Source organism: Electrona antarctica (assembly GCF_951216825.1).
Source record: "Electrona antarctica genome assembly, chromosome: 9".
In the NCBI taxonomy this organism is placed as follows: domain Eukaryota; kingdom Metazoa; phylum Chordata; class Actinopteri; order Myctophiformes; family Myctophidae; genus Electrona; species Electrona antarctica.
In genome coordinates this window covers 6,494,719-6,516,629 of record NC_136790.1, presented here as the reverse complement: position 1 = coordinate 6,516,629, position 21,911 = coordinate 6,494,719, and the positions used below count along the sequence as shown (strand labels likewise).

At 43.0% G+C, this 21,911-nt stretch overlaps 1 protein-coding gene across 2 annotated transcripts; it reads left to right on the top strand.

Moving 5' to 3' along the window:
* Positions 1–63: 63 nt before the first annotated feature.
* ppp4r1l (protein phosphatase 4, regulatory subunit 1-like) lies at positions 64–20,815 on the top strand. Of its 2 annotated transcripts, XM_079509281.1 has the most exons (21): positions 64–100; positions 1,294–1,338; positions 2,082–2,211; positions 2,966–3,072; positions 3,177–3,319; positions 3,442–3,588; positions 4,341–4,448; positions 5,396–5,461; positions 5,775–5,933; positions 6,447–6,571; positions 7,085–7,587; positions 9,986–10,317; positions 11,314–11,400; positions 12,139–12,324; positions 12,628–12,789; positions 14,919–15,019; positions 15,835–15,955; positions 17,113–17,247; positions 17,688–17,829; positions 18,414–18,496; positions 20,486–20,815. In XM_079509281.1, the coding sequence occupies exons 1-21, from the start codon at positions 94–96 to the stop codon at positions 20,507–20,509; spliced, it is 2,913 nt and encodes a 970-aa protein (XP_079365407.1). In that variant the 5' UTR covers positions 64–93; the 3' UTR covers positions 20,510–20,815. The 2 variants fall into 2 exon arrangements, with proteins under 2 accessions (XP_079365407.1, XP_079365406.1); XM_079509280.1 differs by having other exon boundaries at positions 18,414–20,815.
* The last annotated feature ends 1,096 nt before the right edge of the window (positions 20,816–21,911 follow it).

Sequence of the window (21,911 nt, the reverse complement as noted above, 5' to 3'; positions counted from 1 at the left end):
TTTTCTAGACCTGGCCGCTTATTACTCTCACAAGATCTGGCAACGGTGGTGACAGCCCACACGGCACAGACAGCAGCAGAGCAGAGAATCAAGATGGCAGGTAATGGCACTTTAATAACACCCCTCTGTTCCACACTGCCACACGGCGTTGTTTTGCAACAGCGTTCGTGGATATCTGTATACAAATGCTTACATGGAGACGCGTAGTTTCCTGGCGATGTGGTGTTTTGAAGCAAACTGCTCGCAAGCGAGCAAGTCAGGCGAAATGGCTGGACAAGCTATGTTAGCTAGCGTGGCTAGCGGGCTAGCTAACGCCGAGACCCCCAAGAGTAACGGATTTTATACTTAAATGTGAAGTGTATATATGTCCCACCTATGTAGGAGACTTTACGTTACCGTGGGCCTACATTACTGGCCTTGTTGGTTTGCATACATCACGTGTACAATGTCGAACTGTTGTTATAGCGACGCTTAGGCAGTTGACCTAACGTTAGCTAACGTTAGCCACATTGCTAACGTCATATTGAGCCACAAGCTTGAGCAAGCCACCCTGCTTCAAACCATAACAAAGGAAGACGTGGCTTCCAGGCGGCTTGCTTGCGGGACATTGCATATAAACATCCACATCCACTGCGCGTAGACGTGTAAAAAAACGAACCTGCATGTCCGTTTACTATATTTGCAATTAAATACAGTTTTGGGGCGGACATTCTCTCGTTTATACATGAGCAATAACATTCATTCCATCAGCGCTCTTTACATGATAACGGTCTTGAGTTCACCTGATTGGCATTGATCATGTCATGATCTGACTCGTGGAATATAATGGAATATAAATCAATCAATCCATCCAGTTTGTCATCATACTCAAGTAAACGTGATTTTTATCTAACTAGCTGATATTGACTAGTTTATACATTAAATAACAACAACCTGGGCTCCGTAGGCTGTGACCACCTCCTTCCTTTTAAAAGTTAAATGTGTTAATGTCAGTCTGTGTGCTGTGTGGGTCTGTGGGATGGGATTGCCTGGGATTCCGGGGAAACCCCTGGTGATTCTCCTTAATATCTCACAGCACGCAACTTGGCTCTGTCTCTGTGTTCTGCTGAGATTAAATTGGGTAGATGGATGATAGATGGTCTGTTGTTGTGTGACTTCATGCCAGAAGAACTATACCTTCATGTTGTTAAGGGGAGTGCCATGCTGCATGTGTCGAGGGGTGTGTAATGTTGATTAGATCATGTTTGCCACGATGCCTTTCCCGTTTCCCCTCTCATTGCCTTATTGTTTCAGGTCTGTCTTTATACTTTGAAGATGGCCATGATGATTTGGATGACTGTGAGTATTCTAATATCCTATAACTTATTGAAATAACTAAACTATACAGTTTGTCACATATTGTCACATTGCAATATTTATAATTTCAAGAAAGGGGTAAAGAATAGAGAAAATAAACAAGGGAAAACAAGTCATTTGACAACATTAGTAATATGATACTTAACTATATACTACAAGGTGCATTGTTATTTGCAAATCCTTGCTTTCCCCTCCACGTGTGTAATTGTGTATAGGCAGAATTATATTTCTGGGAAGTGGGAATCCTTGCTTGCTCATTTGAAATTTAAAGCCGTCAGTAGCCTCCACTCCCCGACCCCAGCATTATGATAGGTGATGCCTTCAGGGTCCACAGACGCGCTATTATTAGCAGTAATAGGGACCATCCTATTCCTGCATCGATCGATCATGTTGTTAAAAACTTTCGAAGTAAAGACATTATACATTCATGGATGGATCTTTAATATATACAATGTGAGCCCTTTGCCTTTTAAATTATTTGCACATTTGGAGCGGAGGGGTGAACCATAATGTTGCTCCTATATTTAGAACAGCTATGTACAGTCAGTATATAATTTTTGTCTATGGCACAGGCAGTTCCATAATGACATGTATCCTTTGAGTGTTCTTACGTTAAAAATATATATCACTTGGATATTTTGTATTGGTACGTGTTCTGACATGCTTCATCGTGGTCTGTCTACTCTGAATACATTTGACATTGTGTCTCCGCTTTCTGGCCACAGTTGGTTTCGATGACTATGGATCAGAGTGCGATGGAATCCGCATCACAGCCTTCCTGGACGCAGGGCAGGACAACCTCACTCCTCTAGGGAGGCTTGAGAAGTATGCCTTCAGTGAGAACGTTTTCAATAGGTAAGCAGGAGGATGCAGCAGCCGGGCTGGTTACAACTGAAGTCAAATAATGTTACTCTAACACGCAATCCTTCGTGCTGCTCCATCAATTTGTAACTCCAGGAGTGTACAAATCGAATGAATCTATAAGCAATGCCAGAATAACAGATAATTGGATGTCCGTGACTGGCACAGTGGTAATGGCATGTTCTGTCACCCACTCGAAACAATATACTTTTTTATGAGCATCCACATTCCTGTTTATTTGCTAAGCACATACCTGGGCTAACGCCATAGAGCAGGAATGCAACAAGTCTTGATGCAGGCATTGGGCAGGCTACAGTGCATCCAGCTCCTGTGTTTCAGGTCATGAACTTGTCATACCAACCTCAGTGGGGGTTTTTTTCACACTGAGGATATGTTTTGTTTACTGTTTGCATTTTCTGATGTGGTTCTTTCTGCACTCTGCGCAGTGAAAAATGAAAGCCTGCCAGATACCCTCCGTGGTTTATAAAGACCTCAGGGTATGCTTTTGGCTTAGTTCAAACGCAGTGCCTCTGTAAATATTTAACAGTGCTCTGTTGCCCCCACGCAAAGCCATTTAGGTCCTGCTTTCCCCACTTGGTTTGCAGGCTTCAAAACCATCCTGTCATTACCAGTTACAGTACATGTGTATAATGTACTTGGAAGCTCCAAGCAGGGCCCTGTTATGGCAGCATGCACTTGTAGGTATTGGCAGGCAGGCAACTAACCTGGAGCTTGTGTTGCTTTCTAGGCAAATCGTGGCACGTGGTCTGCTTGATGTGCTTCGAGAGTTCAGTGACAATGAGAATGACTTTATCAGTGTGATGGAGACAGTTGCCAGAATGTCAGAAGATGGAGGTAGATGCTTTTTTCCACTTATGTTTGCCTGTTCTTATGTTTCTACAGTATTGACTGACTATAACACTGTTGATCACAATAACATTACACTTGTATGTGTTCAGAGCCCACAGTGCGAGCTGAACTCATGGAGCAGGTCCCCAACATTGCTATGTTCTTACATGAAAGTCGGCCCAACTTCCCAGCCGCTTTCTCAAGATACCTGGTTCCGATCGTGGTGCGGTATCTCACAGACCCAAATAATCAGGTTGGTACTGGTTTAGTAAACTGGTTTTGTTGATGTGATTTTGTTTAAAAAATCTTTGCAACATAAATGAAGATGGCTCGTCTCTATAATGTTTTTTTCTTTTTCACATTTTGTTTTTGCAGGTGCGAAAGACCAGCCAGGCAGCCTTACTTGTTCTGTTGGAGCAAGGCCTCATCTCCAAGCCCGACATGGAGACCAAAGTCTGTCCTGTTCTACTGGACCTCACAGAACCCAGCAGTGACGACGACTACAAAATAGAAGCTGTTGCTGTAAGATATTCTTCTGATTTATCAAAATTAAAAGAATGTGTTTAGGGAGTGTACTACATTAAAATAATACAAGAACGCTCGCCCCAAAGCAAGCTCGCCTTGTGTCAAATATAAATAATCAACTGATGGCGAGAAAACGCTGCCGAATTAGTTAAATCTTTGCCAGTATCAAATATAAGTAACTATCATAAACGCCACCTCCCCGACAATATCGCAGAGACAGTTTTTATTTTTGGACCACAATTTTTAAGAGACTATTCTATGACCCAATGTTATTCTCTATAGAGAAATTACTTCCGAACCCAGGGGATGAGCGAGTGACGTCGTCAGGACTTAGGTACTCTATATGCACAGGGCTTAAAGTTCTCAGTCCTGGGGACTGATTTCAGTCCTGAGGATTTCATAGGGGTCATTTAATGACATCAGCGCACATTTGCAAAAAATCATTTTCAGTCTTGGGATTTTTTGGGGCTTTAAGCCCTGTATATGCATCAGTACGGGCAGGTGTGGGTCAAGCGATTTTGTCTTGAGATTTTAGTTCAACATAATAAATGGCCTCAATCACACCGTTGCATTATAAACAGAAAGCTCAGTTGTTTAAGTACAGCAGTAGAATCAATGTAAGATCCATGGAGTCACTGAAGCACTTTCTCTGTCTTGCGCTTTCCCATTGATGGATCCATGTCTCAATTCTGCCCCAGCCACCTTGAATACATCATGCAATACCCAGTGCCTTCACTTTCCCCTTACAGATCATGTGTAAGCTGGTAACCATGCTGAACAAAGACACAGTGGAGCACCTGCTGCTGCCACGCTTCTGTGAACTGTGCAGTGATGCCAGGCTCTTCCAAGTCCGCAAGGTAACCAACAAATGTCTTTGACCATATTCTTCTCCACCACATCCTTTCCCTAATGTTTTCTGTGGTTAGGGTTAGTTTAGGGTTGACTAAAAATATTGTCACCAAAAAAGAATTGTTGCCACCTACAGCTTGTTGAGGAGTATTTGATAAACAAACTTGCGGTTTTGTACAAGTGGATACATTAACAGTTTGACGCCATACCCCACGGAACCCGCCTTTTAATCAAATATCCTACGCTGCCTGGATTGTTTTATTACCTTTGGAGCATACGCTGAAGTATTTGGGCGTTTGATCCGTGAAGATCGGGTAAAAAATGGTCGTTCGTCTTGTTATGATCAGATGCACCAGCGGCCATGACAATGCGAAACGAAACCAAAGTGCAGAGCAAGTTGTAGTCCAAACAAACCCCCCGTCCACTTGCATTGGGCTCAATTTCCCAGAAGCCCTAGCAGCCCAGATGATGACTTGATTTCCGGTTTCGTCATCATAACGCGACGGCCTCGTCATCAGGTCACGGATAAATGCGCTGTTTATTTTTAATTATTTTAAAACAGAATTAAACGCATTAAACAAATAGCGGGAATGTCGTATTATGCAGCGGCGCAACACTGGATCAAACAATTAGCGGCACTAGAACTGTTAAGAATGATGATTTCACGTTACAGTATTAACTTTGCCACTGTGACCTCATTTATACAGTACCTCTGAAACAAAGGGTCCATAAAGTCTTTCAACATGGGACCCAAAGGACGAGGAAATTGTTATTTAGATTTGGTTTTGTTTTACCACAAATGTTTTTAGATAGCATGTTGTTTAGATAGATGCTAGGTTTGATGTTTACCCGGTATCCTGAACCAGCGGTAAAATGTTTGACTGAGCACCGAATGCATGAGAGCTTTTTTGCCATAACATTCCCCAACACCCTGTTTTTTTTTACTCTGTTACAGGTCTGTGCGGCTAACTTTGGCGAGTTCTGTTCTATTGTGGGTCAGGATGCCACAGAGAAACTACTGGTAAGAGACTTTAAGACTCCTCTGTTGCTTAGCTTGCAAACTTCAAAAGCTATGGATCTCTGCATAGGCCTATTTGTGATTATGTAACACTAATCTTTCACAGCCGTTCAAGAATTTCTCATGGCAAGTCATATAAGATAACAAACAGTAGGATAGCCTTATTGCCGTCATGAGATGTAGTTGTTTATTGCTTTCCGTCAGTGAAACACTCCTTCATCGGCACAGTATATTTATTGCAGCAGGCCTCGGCTTCACAGTTCAGATGCTGGATATTGCATACAAGTTGTAATGCGCCTCATTTCTTTCCCTGCAGATGTCAAAGTTCTTTGACCTGTGCTCAGACAGCCTGTGGGGCATCAGGAAAGCCTGTGCAGAGTGTTTCATGATAGTCTCCAATTCAACCTCCCCAGAGGTGCGACGCACTAAATTGTCCCCACTCTTCATCAGCCTCATTAGTGACCAGTCTCGTTGGGTAAGTACATCCGACACAGTAAACAATAACACAACCCTGAGAGATGAACAATTGTCACATTTTAAATGTAAAATGAAGGCCTGGGCCGTGGCTCAGCGGTCCAGGCACCTTGGCCGGTAATCCAGTCTGGCAGTGTGCCGCGGGTTCGACTCCCGATCCCGACGGCCTTCACTGCATGTCACTCCCCCATTTCCTGTCAGCCTACTGTCTGTCCCGCCATAAAAAATATAAAAAAGGTGAAAGCCACAAAAAAAAACATTACATGTAAAATGAAATGCTGAGTAATGTGCTGTGTATATTGAGACTACACATTCTTCTGTAATCAACGAAGATATAGGTTATCTTTAGGGTCATTGCAGTGTTCATTATGGACTTATTGGCAGTTGACAGAGAGAGAAGACATTTTCAAAATGCACACCAAAGGGAAAAAGAGATGTTATCTAGTTTCGTATGTCACTGTCAGAAATTGCCAAGAAAGAAACGAGCCATTTCTCCTTCTTCTCTTCTATCTAGGTGCGCCAAGCTGCCTTCCAGTCCCTGGGACGTTTTATCTCCACCTTTGCCAACCCCTCCAGCACAGGCCTTCTCTTCAGGGACGATGGAACTTTATTGGAAGTCCCCAGGTGTACCTCAGACAGGTAGGAGAACCGAACCACCTTTTCGTTTCATGCATGTTTAGAAGTTTAGAGAGTTTAAGAGTTTAGTTGATGGTTCCCTTGATGCCCAAGCTGCTGCCTGGGTGTCAATGTGTGTACTTTTGTTTGGAGTGCACGATGCTCTGAAATCTCTGTAGCTAAAATGCCACGTTGCAAAATAGTGAAGTTCAGCCACAGACCTCATATAATATTTTCACATTTTAGCCTAGATTTGTATAGCTCCTACCCTTTATTTTTGTATTTCTGTGCTCCAAAATGTTAAGCAGGGCTGCTCTGAAATATTGTTCAAACTAGTAGCTAATACTTGGCACTATCCTGTGAAAGAACTAGCTGTAATGGACAGGGAATCAGGGATGCAAGAAATCTATATTTTGTAAAGCACGCTCCAGTTCCCCTTTGAGTAGTTTTAGTTTATGTAGAGGTGGAAACTAATAATATCACCACTTATGCTTATGCTAAAATGTAAAAAAAAAAATGCCTTGAATGTCATTACAGTGACTCCTCCCTCAACTCCCTAAACTGCTGTGAAATCAGCGGGTGCCACACAGAGAGAACCATCACACACACGCCTCCCAACCAGGACGGCCGTGCCACACCCTCCCCCGAGCACTTGTCCATGGTTGACAATGAGGATATCCACTCCTTTGACGACACGCCCGCAGCGAAGCTTGAAGGCCACCTTAACGCCACGCGCAGCAACAACAACAACAACAACATCCCCATGGTCTTGGAGAGCAATAGGAACCATAACGAAATGGAGCAGGCGGACGAGAACTTTAACTCTTTCCACTATTGGAGGCCTCCTTTACCAGACATCAGTGGGGAACTGGAAATGCTACATAGGCAAACGTCGGAAAAGGAGGATAATAAAGATGAAGATGAGGAGAACGAGGAGGAATGTCCGACCTCAAAGTCCAGCTCTGGTAAAGCCACCACTGACCAGATCCAGAAGGTTTTAGACTGCCTGCAGCCACACATGGATGACCCTGACGTGCAAGGTGAGACAGACTTTCAATATAATTACCTCTACAGTATATATTTGTTGTAGGACTTTTTTTATACTTGGTTGCGCATCATGTTGCACACTTAAAATAGCCGATCTACAAGCTCATAAGGCGCCGCAGCATGCCGCCTTGTGACCTTGTAGATTTACGCACAACATACACAACATAAGAATATATCTGTTCTAATGCACCATTAGCTGCAACAAAACTGAGCAGTATTTTGTTCAAAAGATTTACTCTAGTTTGGCGACCCCTCACTTAATTTATAGAGCCATTTCAAAGTGGAACTAGAAAAGGTCTCCACCAGGAGGATAGGAGTGTGTGTGCTGTTTGGCAAAATGTTTAGGAGTGTTTTGCCAAAATCGGCCTCATGGTGGCACTATAACAGTTGTGGAAAATTTGGGGCAGAGGTTTGTCGTTGGCATCCAGGGAGTGTGTGTGCAAAGTTTGGCATCAACCGGGTTAACGGGCCAGAGATTAGCTGGTAACGGACGGAGTGCAAAACATACACTCTCCCCATGCCTTCGGCCTGGTGGAGACTTAAAATAAAATCATACATTGTTGGCCTTTTTATATATGAACATTTATTAGAAAATTAGGCCTATCAATTAAATAAACTAATAATATTGTAGCGCTGCCAAAAATGACTTGCTCCTCACGTGAGCTAGGTTTCTTGGCGGAGCTTGTTACCTGGTCAGGTTTGCTGAGCTGGAGAATGGGGGTTGATTCCAGCTCGGGCCTCGGGAGCACAAACGCTACAATATCAATAAAAGCAACAGAAATGTTTCTGTACACACATTTTGTAACCGTAAGTTTCATGCTCTCAAATGAGGCCACTGACTGTGTGTTTTTCTCCATCATGGCCAGTCAGCTGCTGGTCAAGTTTTGTGTGAACAGGACCTCCCCGCACGGTAATATTGCGAAACGCAGTTTGTTGACTAAAATGCAGATTTTGGGGCTTATTTACAGATACAATTTACACAGGGACCACTCCATCCAGTCCGTGCCAGAGACTGTACAAATGGAACCATAAAAGGTCCCTGCGCACACAGCGCGTTTCGGATTTTTCGCGCCGTTTCTCTGTGGGTTTTCCTAAAAACGCGTCCAGTGTGCAAACACCTTAAGCGTCCATTTATTTCCATGCATTGTTTTACCCTCTTGGAGTAGCAAAAAGACTCAAAACAGCTTTGTTTAAGAGACACCCATCACCCAGACAGGAATTCCTACAAAATTCCTAGGCTATCATATACACCTTTTTCCTATAACCCAGTTTTGCCAGTTTTGCAAGAGAAACAAGTGACCAGGTCTATGAAAACAAGCACAAATGAAAATAGCTGATCTACAAGCTCACAGCGACACATTGTGAGGTTGTACATCTGTTATTTAAAAACACATTGAGAATAAATCGAAATATTTTGAATATTTCTTTAAACATTTTACTAAAAAAGGCACAAAGTATTTTCAGATGGATGTCTGTGGACAATTACATATTAATCTGGGGTTCCTTGACGGGAAGAAATGTGGGAACCACTGGTATATTAGGAAGGAAGCCCAAATAAGCAACTACTGTACCCTAGCCCGCAACTACGGGTGACTTTACAGAAAAAACAATTCAAAGGTTGCTTATAATAAGCACTGAGCAGACATGGCAACACTGCCTGAAGGAAGCAAAGCACACACAAGGAGCCCCAGTACCTTGGCAGGGAAAAGGTGGATATACTGTAGTTGCCTCTGCAAGGGACGTTCTCTTCACGTTGGTCGTTTCTTCCTGCCTATGCCCAACGGATCCTGTCCGTGACCTATAATTTGAGAACCGCTGGCTGCATTATGGAAATGGTAGCATAGCAAGGTATTTTCTCTATATATATGGTATCATCAATTTTTATTTGAAATGCACTGTAATAGTGTAATACTGTTCCTTTTTTTAAAAAGAGATGAATACTGATGGATAAGAACTTACGGTAAAACCATTTGTCTATGGACCAATGTTGAATTAAAGTAAAACAGTGAAGGTACTTCTGTGGCCTACTGCCAGTGTGAACAAGAAATCCGACGCCGAAGCAGAATCGCATTCTTATTTGCGTCCCATGTGTGCATAATGGATTGCTTGGACGTACGTGTTCTTGTATTTTTAGCGATTTAGCATGTTGCACTTGCTTGCGCTTGTATTCTAGCACCTGATGCAACTTTCTCATCATTCTCTGTAAAATGATCCCAAACTATTCATATTTCCTTTGCGCTCTCTCTCTCTGATGTAGACCTCCTGGTGCGGAAATGCATCTTATGCAGCACATGTTTATTTTGCAAATAAACCAATAAGCATATACAGATGTTTTAATAAATGGCTGTGAATTCTTCAAATAAAGATGATGGTTTGTGTGCTCATCTCCAGCCCAAGTCCAGGTTCTGTCAGCAGCTCTTAAGGCAGCCCAGCTAGATAGTCCAACTGATGACAGCCCCACTGAACCTGAGCCACCCAGCCAAGAAGAGAGCCCGATCGACAGCCAATCGGCGGAGAGCGACTCCTCCGAGGTCCAATCACAGACCGACACGAGTCCCACAGAAGAGGAAGAGGCGGCCGCAGAGCCTCTCCCGGCGTTGGAGTCCTGCCCCGTCCAGGAGCAGGGGGAGATGGAAACCCAGACGGAGAGCCAGGAGGGCCAGGAAGAATCGCCTCCAGACTCGCCTGTTCTGGTACGGGACGACTCGGACCACAGCAGCGCGGTGAGTGTCGGTTAATTTACCACATTCTGAGCTTTTTGCGTAGGCCTGGGAGTGTAATCAAAAGGATAAACGTAGAGATAATGATTCCTTGCTCAATTACTAAGCAGCATGTGTACAGTTGGTTACTTTTCCCTAAAAGTAATTTTGGCTCAAGACGTAGCGTGTTATATGTACAAAAACGTGATTTGCGTGTGTTGGGAAGAATTACGGTACACTTTGTTTTTCACACAAAACCGTGGTGCTCACATTCAAAACATAGACTACTCTCCGCTGTATCTTGTATAACTAACAAGTTACTTTTGGCAGGGAGTAATAAGTAAATATTACTTTTGAAAAGAATAATAAAGTCATAACGAGCCCAACTACAACCTACAATCCTACAACCCTTTCCTTTCGGTGATTGCAAATGGGTCCTTTTGGTTTCATTTTACACACAGTTAAAGATCTATAAGGGTCCATTTGGTTACCAATCTTCCATCATTTAGCTGGGGACCACCTGGAACCGGGGTGAATACTTAGTTTAGACTAGTCATTGGTTAAGGTTAGGTTTAGGTGTGCTGCCCTGTGGGAGGTTAGGTTTAGGGTGAGGGTTTGAGATGTAGTTGTAGGACTAATGATGCACCAAGTTAGTTATAGAGGGTGTGCGTGTGACATCATTATCATACCCGGACATTATGCAGGAACTCAAAGGAGTTTGACAGGAGTGTAAAAAAAACTACTTTGTGGCCTTGACAGCCCATACATCCAAACAGAAAAGCCCTAGATCTGATTGCATTAAACAATGTTAAATGACATTAAACTCGATTTTCCGCTCACTTTATGCCCTCATAGCCTCTATTACGGACGGGAGGCAATTCATTTCAGTGAGACGCTTATGTTTCTTTAGTGTTTGGATTGGCGAAGGAGTTTTTAGTAGCCTAAAAAACTCTTGTTTGGATTGACTTCATCAACTTCAGTCTGATCCTGGCTTTAAATGTGCGTTTACGTCTTCCTCAGGAGTCTGAACTGATTGAGAGCGTGGAGGAAGAGGGGAAGGATGACTCTCTCCCCTGCCTAGTGTCCGAGGAGAAGCCAAAGATCCAGGTTCGTGTTGCAAGTCCTGTTCCAGGAAATGTTCAGCTAATCCATACTGTCAATGTTTGGAGCGGGATAGGAATGGACTATTCATCACCTTCTCCTAGCAACAGAAATATGCAAGCTCAGTGGGCAAAACCCTCAAAATGGAATGAGTTGGTGAAAAAAAGTATTTTCTGTTGAAATGATTTGACGTTTACTAGTTTGTGTTACTACAATTTAACCTCCCTCCCCCATTTCTCCACTCATTTCCCTCTTCTTTCTTAGCCCTCTAATATACTTGTTGGTAGACTAGGGGGTCATCTCTAATATACTTGTTGGTAGACTAGGGGGTCATCTCTAATATACTTGTTGGTAGACTAGGGGGTCATCTCTAATATACTTGTTGGTAGACTAGGGGGTCATCTCTAATATACTTGTTGGTAGACTAGGGGGTCATCTCTAATATACTTGTTGGTAGACTAGGGGGTCATCTCTAATATACTTGTTGGTAGACTAGGGGGTCATCTCTAATATACTTGTTGGTAGACTAGGGGGTCATCTCTAATATACTTGTTGGTAGACTAGGGGGTCATCTCTAATATACTTGTTGGTAGACTAGGGGGTCATCTCTAATATACTTGTTGGTAGACTAGGGGGTCATGGTGATTATCCCGACTTTGTAAGTCGCTCTGGATGAGAGCGTCGCCTAAATGCCTTAATTGTACATTTCTTCTTCTTCCTCTTCCGTTTCGTCTGTTCCTGCAGAATGTCATCCCACAGCAGCTGTTGGATCAGTACCTGTCTATGACGGACCCGGCCCGCGCCCAGACTGTGGACACGGAGATAGCCAAACACTGTGCTTTCAGCCTGCCCGGGGTGGCCCTCACTCTGGGACGGCAGAACTGGCACTGTCTCAAGGACACGTATGAGACCCTGGCTACTGATGTGCAGGTAAGCAGGGAGATATCATACATGTTTGCGCCTGATGCCATGACGACACATTGAGGTTAGACAACACACTCGTGGGCGTAGCAGAATGTTGACTGGGAGTAGCTGCATTGGGAACTCCCTGGTTATGGCTGAGCCATGGTGACATGAGCCGATGTTAATATAGGACATGTAATTTGAATGGGAACGGAATTGGGTTTATTCATTTTACTCTGAGAACCTGTATCAAACATAGGTATGCAAAGAATATTAGCCTAGGACACACACACACACACTTATCTAGTCTAACAATGGCAGTTGTTTCAGTGGAAGGTTCGTCGTACGCTGGCCTTCTCCATCCATGAGCTGGCGGTGATCCTGGGTGATCAGCTGACGGCGGCTGACCTGGTGCCCATCTTCAATGGCTTCCTCAAAGACCTGGACGAGGTCCGCATCGGTGTTCTAAAGCACCTCTACGACTTCCTCAAGGTTGGCCTCTATATATAGATCAGTGGTTCTTAACCCATTCAGGCCTGACGTCGAATTTAAAAAAAAAAAGTTTTCTAAATCATGACAATTTTCTGAAAGATTTGAGGCACATTTTAACGATTTTTCAAAAATAGCAGACCTACAAGTTCATAGCGCGCCACTCGGTGGCGCGCTATGAGCTTGTAGATCTGCTATTTTTCAATAGCTAAATTATAACATAATGTTTAAAACACCAAAAGGGGTTCCCGCCCAAAATGGGTTAATGGTTAATGTGGTTAAACGCTAACGTGACATGGATGCGTTCCAGGTCTCAATGGGTTAAACCTTTTCATGTCAAGGACCCGCAAATAGGCCTATCTCACAGCCCCCTTTCCACGCCCACTTCCGCTAGATAGTGGTGTCTTTAACATTAGGCATTTACACTTTTTTTCTCTGGAGAATCTAAGTACATTTCCTAATGTTAAAATGTCAAAGACCGATAATAATATGAAGAAAACACAATGGTATAACAACTCAAATAAGTAGAATAAACCTTACCTTTACAAAACGGTAGTTTGTGGCTTGTGAAAATACCTCTTTTAACATGGAAGCCTATGGACAGAGAAAAAAAATAACACCACTAGCTCTAAAAGGGGGCGGGAAAATGCTGTGAGATAGGCCTATTGACACGTATTAGCCCGCAGACCCCCATTTGAAAAGATATGCCAGGTACCCCCATAAGAAGAAGATGTTTACGGCTCTAGCAGTGATTCTCAACCAGTTTAACTAAACCGGCACTGAGTTCGCCTTTTTTCGTATGTACCTCGGCACCGATGACGCCTTATCACGCCTTTTTTTTGATTGGTGTAAACCACTCCTACAACTGGCTTTTTTGTGCAGAAAAAATGAGCATGGTTGCTATGTTCAAAATAATTTCTGACGTAATTAAATCACACCCGGGTGAACTGGATGACCGTAGCAACCATGCTCATTTTTTCTGCACAAAAAAAGCCAGTTGTGAAATCACATCCGGGTGTGATTTCATTACGTCAGACATGATTTCATTACGTCAGACAGACCTTACACCACTCAGTTCACACGGGTGTAATTTTTAATTAACAATTGATTACGGTGCTCTGCTGCATCCAGTTTCCCCACATAACACTCCCATTTAGATCTGGTAAAAATATCCGGTACAAATCGGAAATGAAAAATCCAAGGGCTTATGCTTTCTATGGATGGTGCAAACAAAATCGATTATTCAATTAATTGCGATGACGTCATGGACGATAATTCATCGATGCACAAATGTCAAATCGATTATATAATATATTTGTTTTTACTAGAGCGAAAGGGCGGAACTAATATGCGACTGCGCTGCGGCGCCGTACCGGACCGTTCAGAGCGCACAGCGCTCACACATGCTTTCACTTACAACAACAAACGGTTACCAAAGATGACAGTAAGGGAACATTTTGGATTGTATGAGGTTGAGGGGAAATGGGAACTCACACCATCGACCGTCTGTAAAATGTGGCCGAGATGGGATGATGTAGTGTGGCTCCAAAGTGCGTAACATGGCCCGGAATCCGTCGTTCTCCACAACCGAATATGAACGTAAATCCTTTGCAATAAATGTGCCGATGGACTTCGTAGTTCTAGTCGCCTTTTCTGAGTGCATGGGCAGCTGTGTCAGCGTGTTCGGGATGGTTGTCTTCACTGTCTTATCTCTGGATGTCAGTGGGCAATATGGTCTCTCATATTGGTCTTGTTCCCACTGTATTGTTTTTTTAACACAACTTGCACATGAGTTGTATCGAGTTCCCGTGTCCCCTCAACGTCATAGAATCCAAAATGTTGCCATACACTTGTAAACATACTTTAAACCAAATGCTCCTTAATGTGTGCAAATAAACAGGGATTCAAAATAATGGTGCTGGAGTGCCAGCATGTATGGGAGATTTTACTCTGAAAGGCGGGCCCCCCGTGACAATTATAAGAACTCTTCATCTCTGATATACTGTAACTCAATGCTAATGTTGAGTATGTGTTGGATAATTTGTCATGGTGTGCATGCCAAAAACCTAAATCTAAAGAATTATCATTCCAATACCAAAGCTGATTGAGTTGCCTCTCTGTGTGTGTTGCAGCTGCTCCATGCAGACAAGCGGAGGGAGTATCTCTACCAGCTACAAGAGTTCATGGTAACGGACAACAGCCGCAACTGGAGGTTCAGATACGAGCTTGCAGAGTAAGTTTCCTTGATGAGGACTTGAAATAATTATCAGAACATGGAACTCGTTCAGAACACAGAGCTCGACCCGATGCTTTCTTCACCCTCCCAATGACTGATTGTGGGGGTTAGCACTTAGCAGAGATGGAGTACTTGTAGAGAGGCTGGGGAATTGGGAATTGGCTATACTAAATTGGGACTTGAAGGGGAGAATTTTATTTTGTCTTGAAGGGGCATGTTTTGCACAATAACAGTCTTTTCATTATGTCTGCCCACGATCTCTGTGATTCATACAGTAGGCTACGTTTGTTTACCTCAGTCACTGATACTAAATATTTTATTCTATGAACCTGTGACTTGACACCCATACTGTTATAAAACGGAAATAAAAAGATTTTGAAAAGAAAGAACACAGAGCTCATTCACAGTGTAAGTCTCGTTGACTCGTTGGACTTCAAATAATTATCAGAACGTGGATTGTTTTTTTGTATTGCCAATTATGACATTCATACATTGGAACTGTTATTACTTGGCATTTGTAACAGGATGCTGCATAACATGTTTAATACATTAGACAAAAGTAGAAAATGTCCAGGGGTGTAAACAAACAAACGAAAAAGGAAAGCCTTGTCGATGGTACTTAATGATGGTTAACGATCTGTTTGCTCTGCATTCTATGCAATGTTTTTAAACAAACCACTGACTGTATAATAATTTTTCAATCTTAAATGATTGTATGAAGCTTTTGTTTGTTTTCATTCAATATCAAATCTGGCACATGCGCCAAATGAGTGAAAAGTGAAGTGTCCTGAAGCTCTCTCTGTCCCCTTCAGGCAGCTAATCCTGATCATCGAGCTGTACAGTCACTACGATGTCTACGACTACCTCAGGCAGATAGCACTCACTCTCTGCTCAGACAAAGTCTCAGAAGTCAGGTGGATCTCCTACAAGCTGGTGAGTCAGTTGTGACGCATAGTTCTAATGTTGTGTGGAACAGCATAGTTCTAATGTTGTGTGGAACAGCATAGTTCTAATGTTGTGTGGAACAGCATAGTTCTAATGTTGTGTGGAACAGCATAGTTCTAATGTTGTGTGGAACAACACTAAAACGTGGTTGGGAAAAGCCCTTTGGTGGTGCTATGTTAGTTGTAGAATATAAGAAAAGGCATGGATAATCAATGTTGATGGATCATGCTACAGTATGATCGATACTTTTGATCTAGGGATGCTGACCTAAATCAGATGAAAAATCTGCTATTCTGGCTAAGATTCTTTGAAAATTTTATCATTTAACTGTCCAAAAATATGCACTTCAGAATAATCCTCCTTGACGTGGATTGACTGAGCTGGCCAACATTATATCAAAATATACTCGCAGGTCATGATGACATAATATTCAGTGTTAAGTCAAGTGGTTTCCATGGATATGTGGTTAGATCCACCTTTGGGACAGTTTTTGCGGAGATCTTGTGCAGTCCCCTCATACTGTAGAGCTTTTCAATTCGAATGGTAGCTGTTTTATAGGACTATGTTTTCTGGTTCTGCAAATACCATGAGTGCACATAATCTCTCTCCTTTCCACGAAACGTAACACTGAATTTAGCACTGTCGTGTAATACATGCACCATACTGTTGTCGTTTTATCCACCACTCTTGCCATCGCCCATAATTCACAGGGAATTACCGGTTCTCGGTGTGTCATACTGGAGTGTGTTTATGTTTGGGAGTGGGAGGAGCTGGTCATTGTCTTATAGGCTGCTTTGTACTGACAGATGGGGGCTCTTTCAGCAGGTCTGAGGTTGAGTGCAGATATGGATTTTAAAAATCTAATAAAATGTAGTGTATTCATTTCGCAGTGGATACCAAACCAAAAGCCTTGTATCGAACGGTTCACACACAAATCATGTTCATTTCTAAGTAAGATTCCCATTTTCTTGCAAATTCTACCTGATTATTTCCTGTTCAACATCCCTTGGCTTACTTTCCAAAAAAAAAGTCTAAAAATCATCCCATCTTGGCTGCACATTACATGACTGTGGAGCCCAGTTTGTTTTTCCTTTCTCTTTTTGCCTTGATTAAAGTTTATTGTTTCCTGTGTTTGTTGTGATCAGGTGGTGGAAATCCTCCAAAAGCTGTATGCTTGCGGAGCTCATGACCTTGGTCTGAACTTCATCAACGAGCTCATTGTAAGGTTCTGCCACTGTCCCAAGTGGGTGGGGAGGCAAGCCTTTGCCTTCATCTGCCAGGTCAGTGGAGTTCTCAGGTTACCTATAACTATATGAAGAAGAAAGAACAGATTTTCTGTCTTTCTGCCAGTTTTTTTAAGAGTTGTCTTTATCTGCTTGCATGTTTATCTCAAATGTGTATTAAGTGCAGTGCCCTGTTTGCAAAAGTAAATATAAAGTGGCACATCTGTTGAATACTTGACATTCTATAAAAGTGTGGCTATGGTACCTTTGTACATGCACTGAAATGCAAGAGGATACACATTTTGACAAAGTAGTGTATTATTATTTTTTTAAATCCCACAGTAGGATTACCACTAAACGATGATGTTTTTTGTGAATTTATTAATGAAACAGACAATTTACAAGTTTATTTTTTATATGACCTGTAGTAATATAAAAGCCAAAAATGTAAACATGAATTAACCATTTGTTTTATGGTCATGTTCTCCCCCCCTCAGGCTATAGTGGAGGAGGACTGTATGCCCATGGACCAGTTTGCCCAGCATCTTCTGCCCAGCCTGCTCAGCCTCTCTTCTGACCCCGTGGCCAACGTCCGCGTACTGGTGGCCAAGGCACTACGACAAAGCATCATGGAGAAAGGTACAGTTGAAGAAATTTGAAATTGAAATTTACCAACACAGTGCTTCCTTATCCTTTCCTTTCGCTCACACAAATTCAGTAAAAAAAATGAATATGGCAGTCCAGCCTCCTTAGTGTTTTTTCTCACAAAAGAGACAGCAGGAAAACTGAGAATGAGATGAAGGGCATAGTCTGACCCTTGTCCAGCAAGGGCACCAGTGGGTCTTGGGTCGGGTCTTATTTGAGCAACAGTGGATAAGACGAACGGTACTAGGGGGTAGGAACCACTGCACGTGTCGGCCTGTGAGCTATGTGGGTGTCCTTATTGCTTTAATCCATTGAGACCTGGAACGCATCCATGTCACGTTAGCGTTAGCGTTTTAAACATTATGTTATAATTTAGCTATTGAAAAATAGCAGATCTACAAGCTCATAGCGCGCCACCGAGTGGCGCGCTATGAACTTGTAGGTCTGCTATTTTTGAAAAATCGTTAAAATGTGCCTCAAATCTTTCCGAAAATTGTCATGATTTAGAAAACTTTTTTTTTTTTAATTTCGACGTCAGGCCTGAATGGGTTAAAATGGTGACTGTGTTGTGTCTGCAGCGTACTTCAAGGAACCGGGCTGTGCCTATTCGGACGAGCTGGAGGAGACGGTGATGACTCTGCAGGCTGACAAGGACCGTGATGTGCGTTTCTTTGCCACCTTAGACCCCAACAAAGCCCTCATGGATACTGCTCCTTTAATTTAGACCCAGCTCCCCGTCTCCCCACCATACCACGCACCTGCCTGTCTACTTGTCTGTCTGACTGTCTACCTGTCTGACTGAGCCACAGTCAGCTAACTGCCATCACCAGTACCTGACCGGACCACGCACTTGCAGGACAGACCTGTACCGCGGCACTGATGACCACTTGGCAAAGCCACACACACACAAACATGAGGTGTAATCATTTCACACAACCAGATACTGGGTGTGCTGCGAAATGCGACATTACATCCATGCAGATTGCAACCCAAAAGGCATACGAGCATCCCATGTCTTTGGCCACCGATTGAGTTTTCCCAGATAATATTGAGCAGGACTCAGCAGTTAGCTGGACCCCCCCCAATGTGGTAGCAACATATACTTCCAGCTGGACTCCTAACTACCAAGCCCCCGCCCCAAGACTGACTCTTGGCTTTGACTAATTGCAGACTTGTAAAACGGAGCGATGTGTCGCTCACCAAAGCTAAGAGCTTGTGATATAAAATTGATTCTTTTTTTTTTCCCCAGGTGATTTTTTTCTTACTGCTTCTTTTTGAGGATTTCTTAACGAACAAAGCAGATGAGGCCTGTCTGACATGCGCACACTAACTCAGGGCGACTGATCTGAACCCAAGCAGCATTAGCTTAAATAATTGCAGCAGCTGTCACCGCAACGGTGGGTGACTCGATCCCAGGTGAAACCTCCAGCAGTCTGACCAGCCACACCACCGAGTAGCTCTGTTGGTGTCCCTCACCTCAAACGCCTCATGTTTTCCTCAGGCTTCTGAGATGTCCTCTGGGTTAATGTCTCTTTTTTTCCTCACTCTTTGCTGTTTTTCACTGTTTTGTCTTCATCGCCCGCTGATACCACTACTACACAGGAAAATGGACATGAGACTCATCATCATTCAGTGGACCTCTTGAATTTTAATCCATATCAGGACAATTCTCTAAAAAAACACCTTAAGGAACAGTTCATTGCTTCACTCTGTATTAACGTGTTTACCAATAATGTGACACGGCATGTCTCCAAGTGGCAGGAGACCAGTGAAAATACCTCTGTATGGACATGACTCTGGCCAGTGTGTCATATATAGAGGGGACGTCCAGGTTTTAACAGTTTCAACAGGCTTTGAAAGTTTGAATGTCCTTGATTGGTGATTCTAGAGGCGAGGTCTCTCTGGTGTGGATGGATTGGAAAAGAGATATTTAAAAAAAGGGCTTATGATGAAATGGCACAGGGTGATGATGAAAACCTCAATGCGTGATGTGAAACCTTGGAAAGAGGAGAATTGCAAGAAGCACAGTTGGAATATGCATGTTCCCTCACATTAAAACCCCACCTATTTCCCCATCTCTTAAGCCTGATTTACTTTAGTTGCACGCTGATGTTGCGCGCCAAATGGCAGATCTACACATTTGCATTGTGAAGCACTTGGGCATGCAACACTGTGTGCAACAAACTATAAATCTAGCCTTACCCTCTTGTGTATAGTCTGTTCCACTTATTCTTATTAAGTTGACTTCCTGATGATGTGGCCCACGGTAGCTTTTCATTGGCTCTGATTGACCATGGTTGTACAGTAGGAAAAGGAATTGGGTTGTCGTTTAGCTCCATGGTCAAAGAGTTTAAGCAACAAAGACAACCAACCGTATTATTTCCCCTGTAGTGGCGAAATGCATTAAGTATGAGGTTTCTCAACATTTGCAACTCTTTGAACATTGTACAGTACAGCTTAAAGAAAAAACCCTGTGGAACCAGTAAGTTTATGGAACCAAGGCCAGTGTAGTAGGGTGTTTTTTTTTTTTTAATCTAACATGATACGTGTGAATATTATGGGAGCAGTCACCAAGTCACTTTTGTAGTCTTTTTTTTTTTTTTTTCCTGTGTATAAATGGTAACTCTTTTTTCTTTCTTTTTTTAATCAGACAGGACTTGAGAACTTAAGCTGATTTGTGGTGTGCTGTGCATCTCAAGTCTTTCTTCTTTCATAAGGAGAGCTCACTGTGGTAATGCAGTGTCTACTCATCTCATCTGTCTGCAATTTGTGCCCTTCTGTTTTTTTATGTGGTAGAACTGTTAATATATGCATTTTATGAAATTTATTTTTCTTTTCAATTATGCACCATTGTTCAAAGATTTTATATCCTAACTTTGCAAAATTTACGACCTTTGTAATATTCAATGGTTTCTTTTAAGATTACATTTTATGTAATGTTATTTTTAGTATTCTGTAATTAAACTGATAATGAAAATTAGTTCATGTGTGAAGGTTTCCATTTTGTTTTGCAATTTCTTAAGCATAATTCACAGTGCAGTAATCCAGCTGTCTCACTGCTTAATATTTCATTTTCACTTGAGCCCCATTGCCCCCGCGGGCGGGGGAAGCGGCTGTCCACCTCTGAACAGCGCTCAGCGGGTCAATGGAGACCCAATCGGTCTCCGGTTCCAACTCTGATGTTGCGGATTTTCCCCCTGGGGTTTAAGAGGTTAAAGGAATATTTTTATACAGTTTTTAAGTTGCCTCGAGTCAGTATTTGGATATTTAATATTAATTTTAGCTGCCCCACCCACTTCCAATTTATTAAAAATAAATATTAAAAAATAATACCTCAGGACTATCCCACTCCCCTCTGCCCCCGTCGTCACTTTCATCACCATCATCATCCACATTAACCACCTGCCTTGAGGAGATAAAGGCGTGGATGACCGACAACTTTCTTCAACTCAACAGCTCCAAGACGGAGGCCATTCTCATCGGCACCCCACACCAGGTCAAATCCTGAATAACCAGCATCACCTTCTCCAGCCAAGACCTCCCCCTCTCACCTGTAGTCACCAACTTGGGTGTAAAAATGGACCCCCTATATTAAACACCTGCAAAACTTCATTCTTTCACCTCCAAAACATAGCCAGACTCCGTCCCACACTCACCCTGCCAGATGCAGAAAGACTCATCCACGCCTTTGTCTCCTCAAGGCTCGACTACTGCAACGCACTTCTCACCGGGATCCCTAGCAAGAGCATGCAGAGGCTCCAGTACATACAGAACAGTGCTGCTAGGATCCTGGCTTCCCGTCTCCTTCAAGATAGAATACACGGTGTGCCTCCTCACCCATCAGTGCATCCACAGCAACGCCCCCCCCCCCCCCCCCCCCCCTACTTAAAGGAACTCATTGAACCCCCAGCCTCCACCCGGGTACATCAAACACACTCAAAAGCACACAAAAACAAACTGCACCATGGGGGACCAGGCCTTCTGCTCGGCTGCTCCTCGGCTGTGGAATGCCCTCCCCGACCACCTGAGAGCACCAGTCCGTACTCCGTAGATGCTTTTAAAAAGAGACTAAAGAC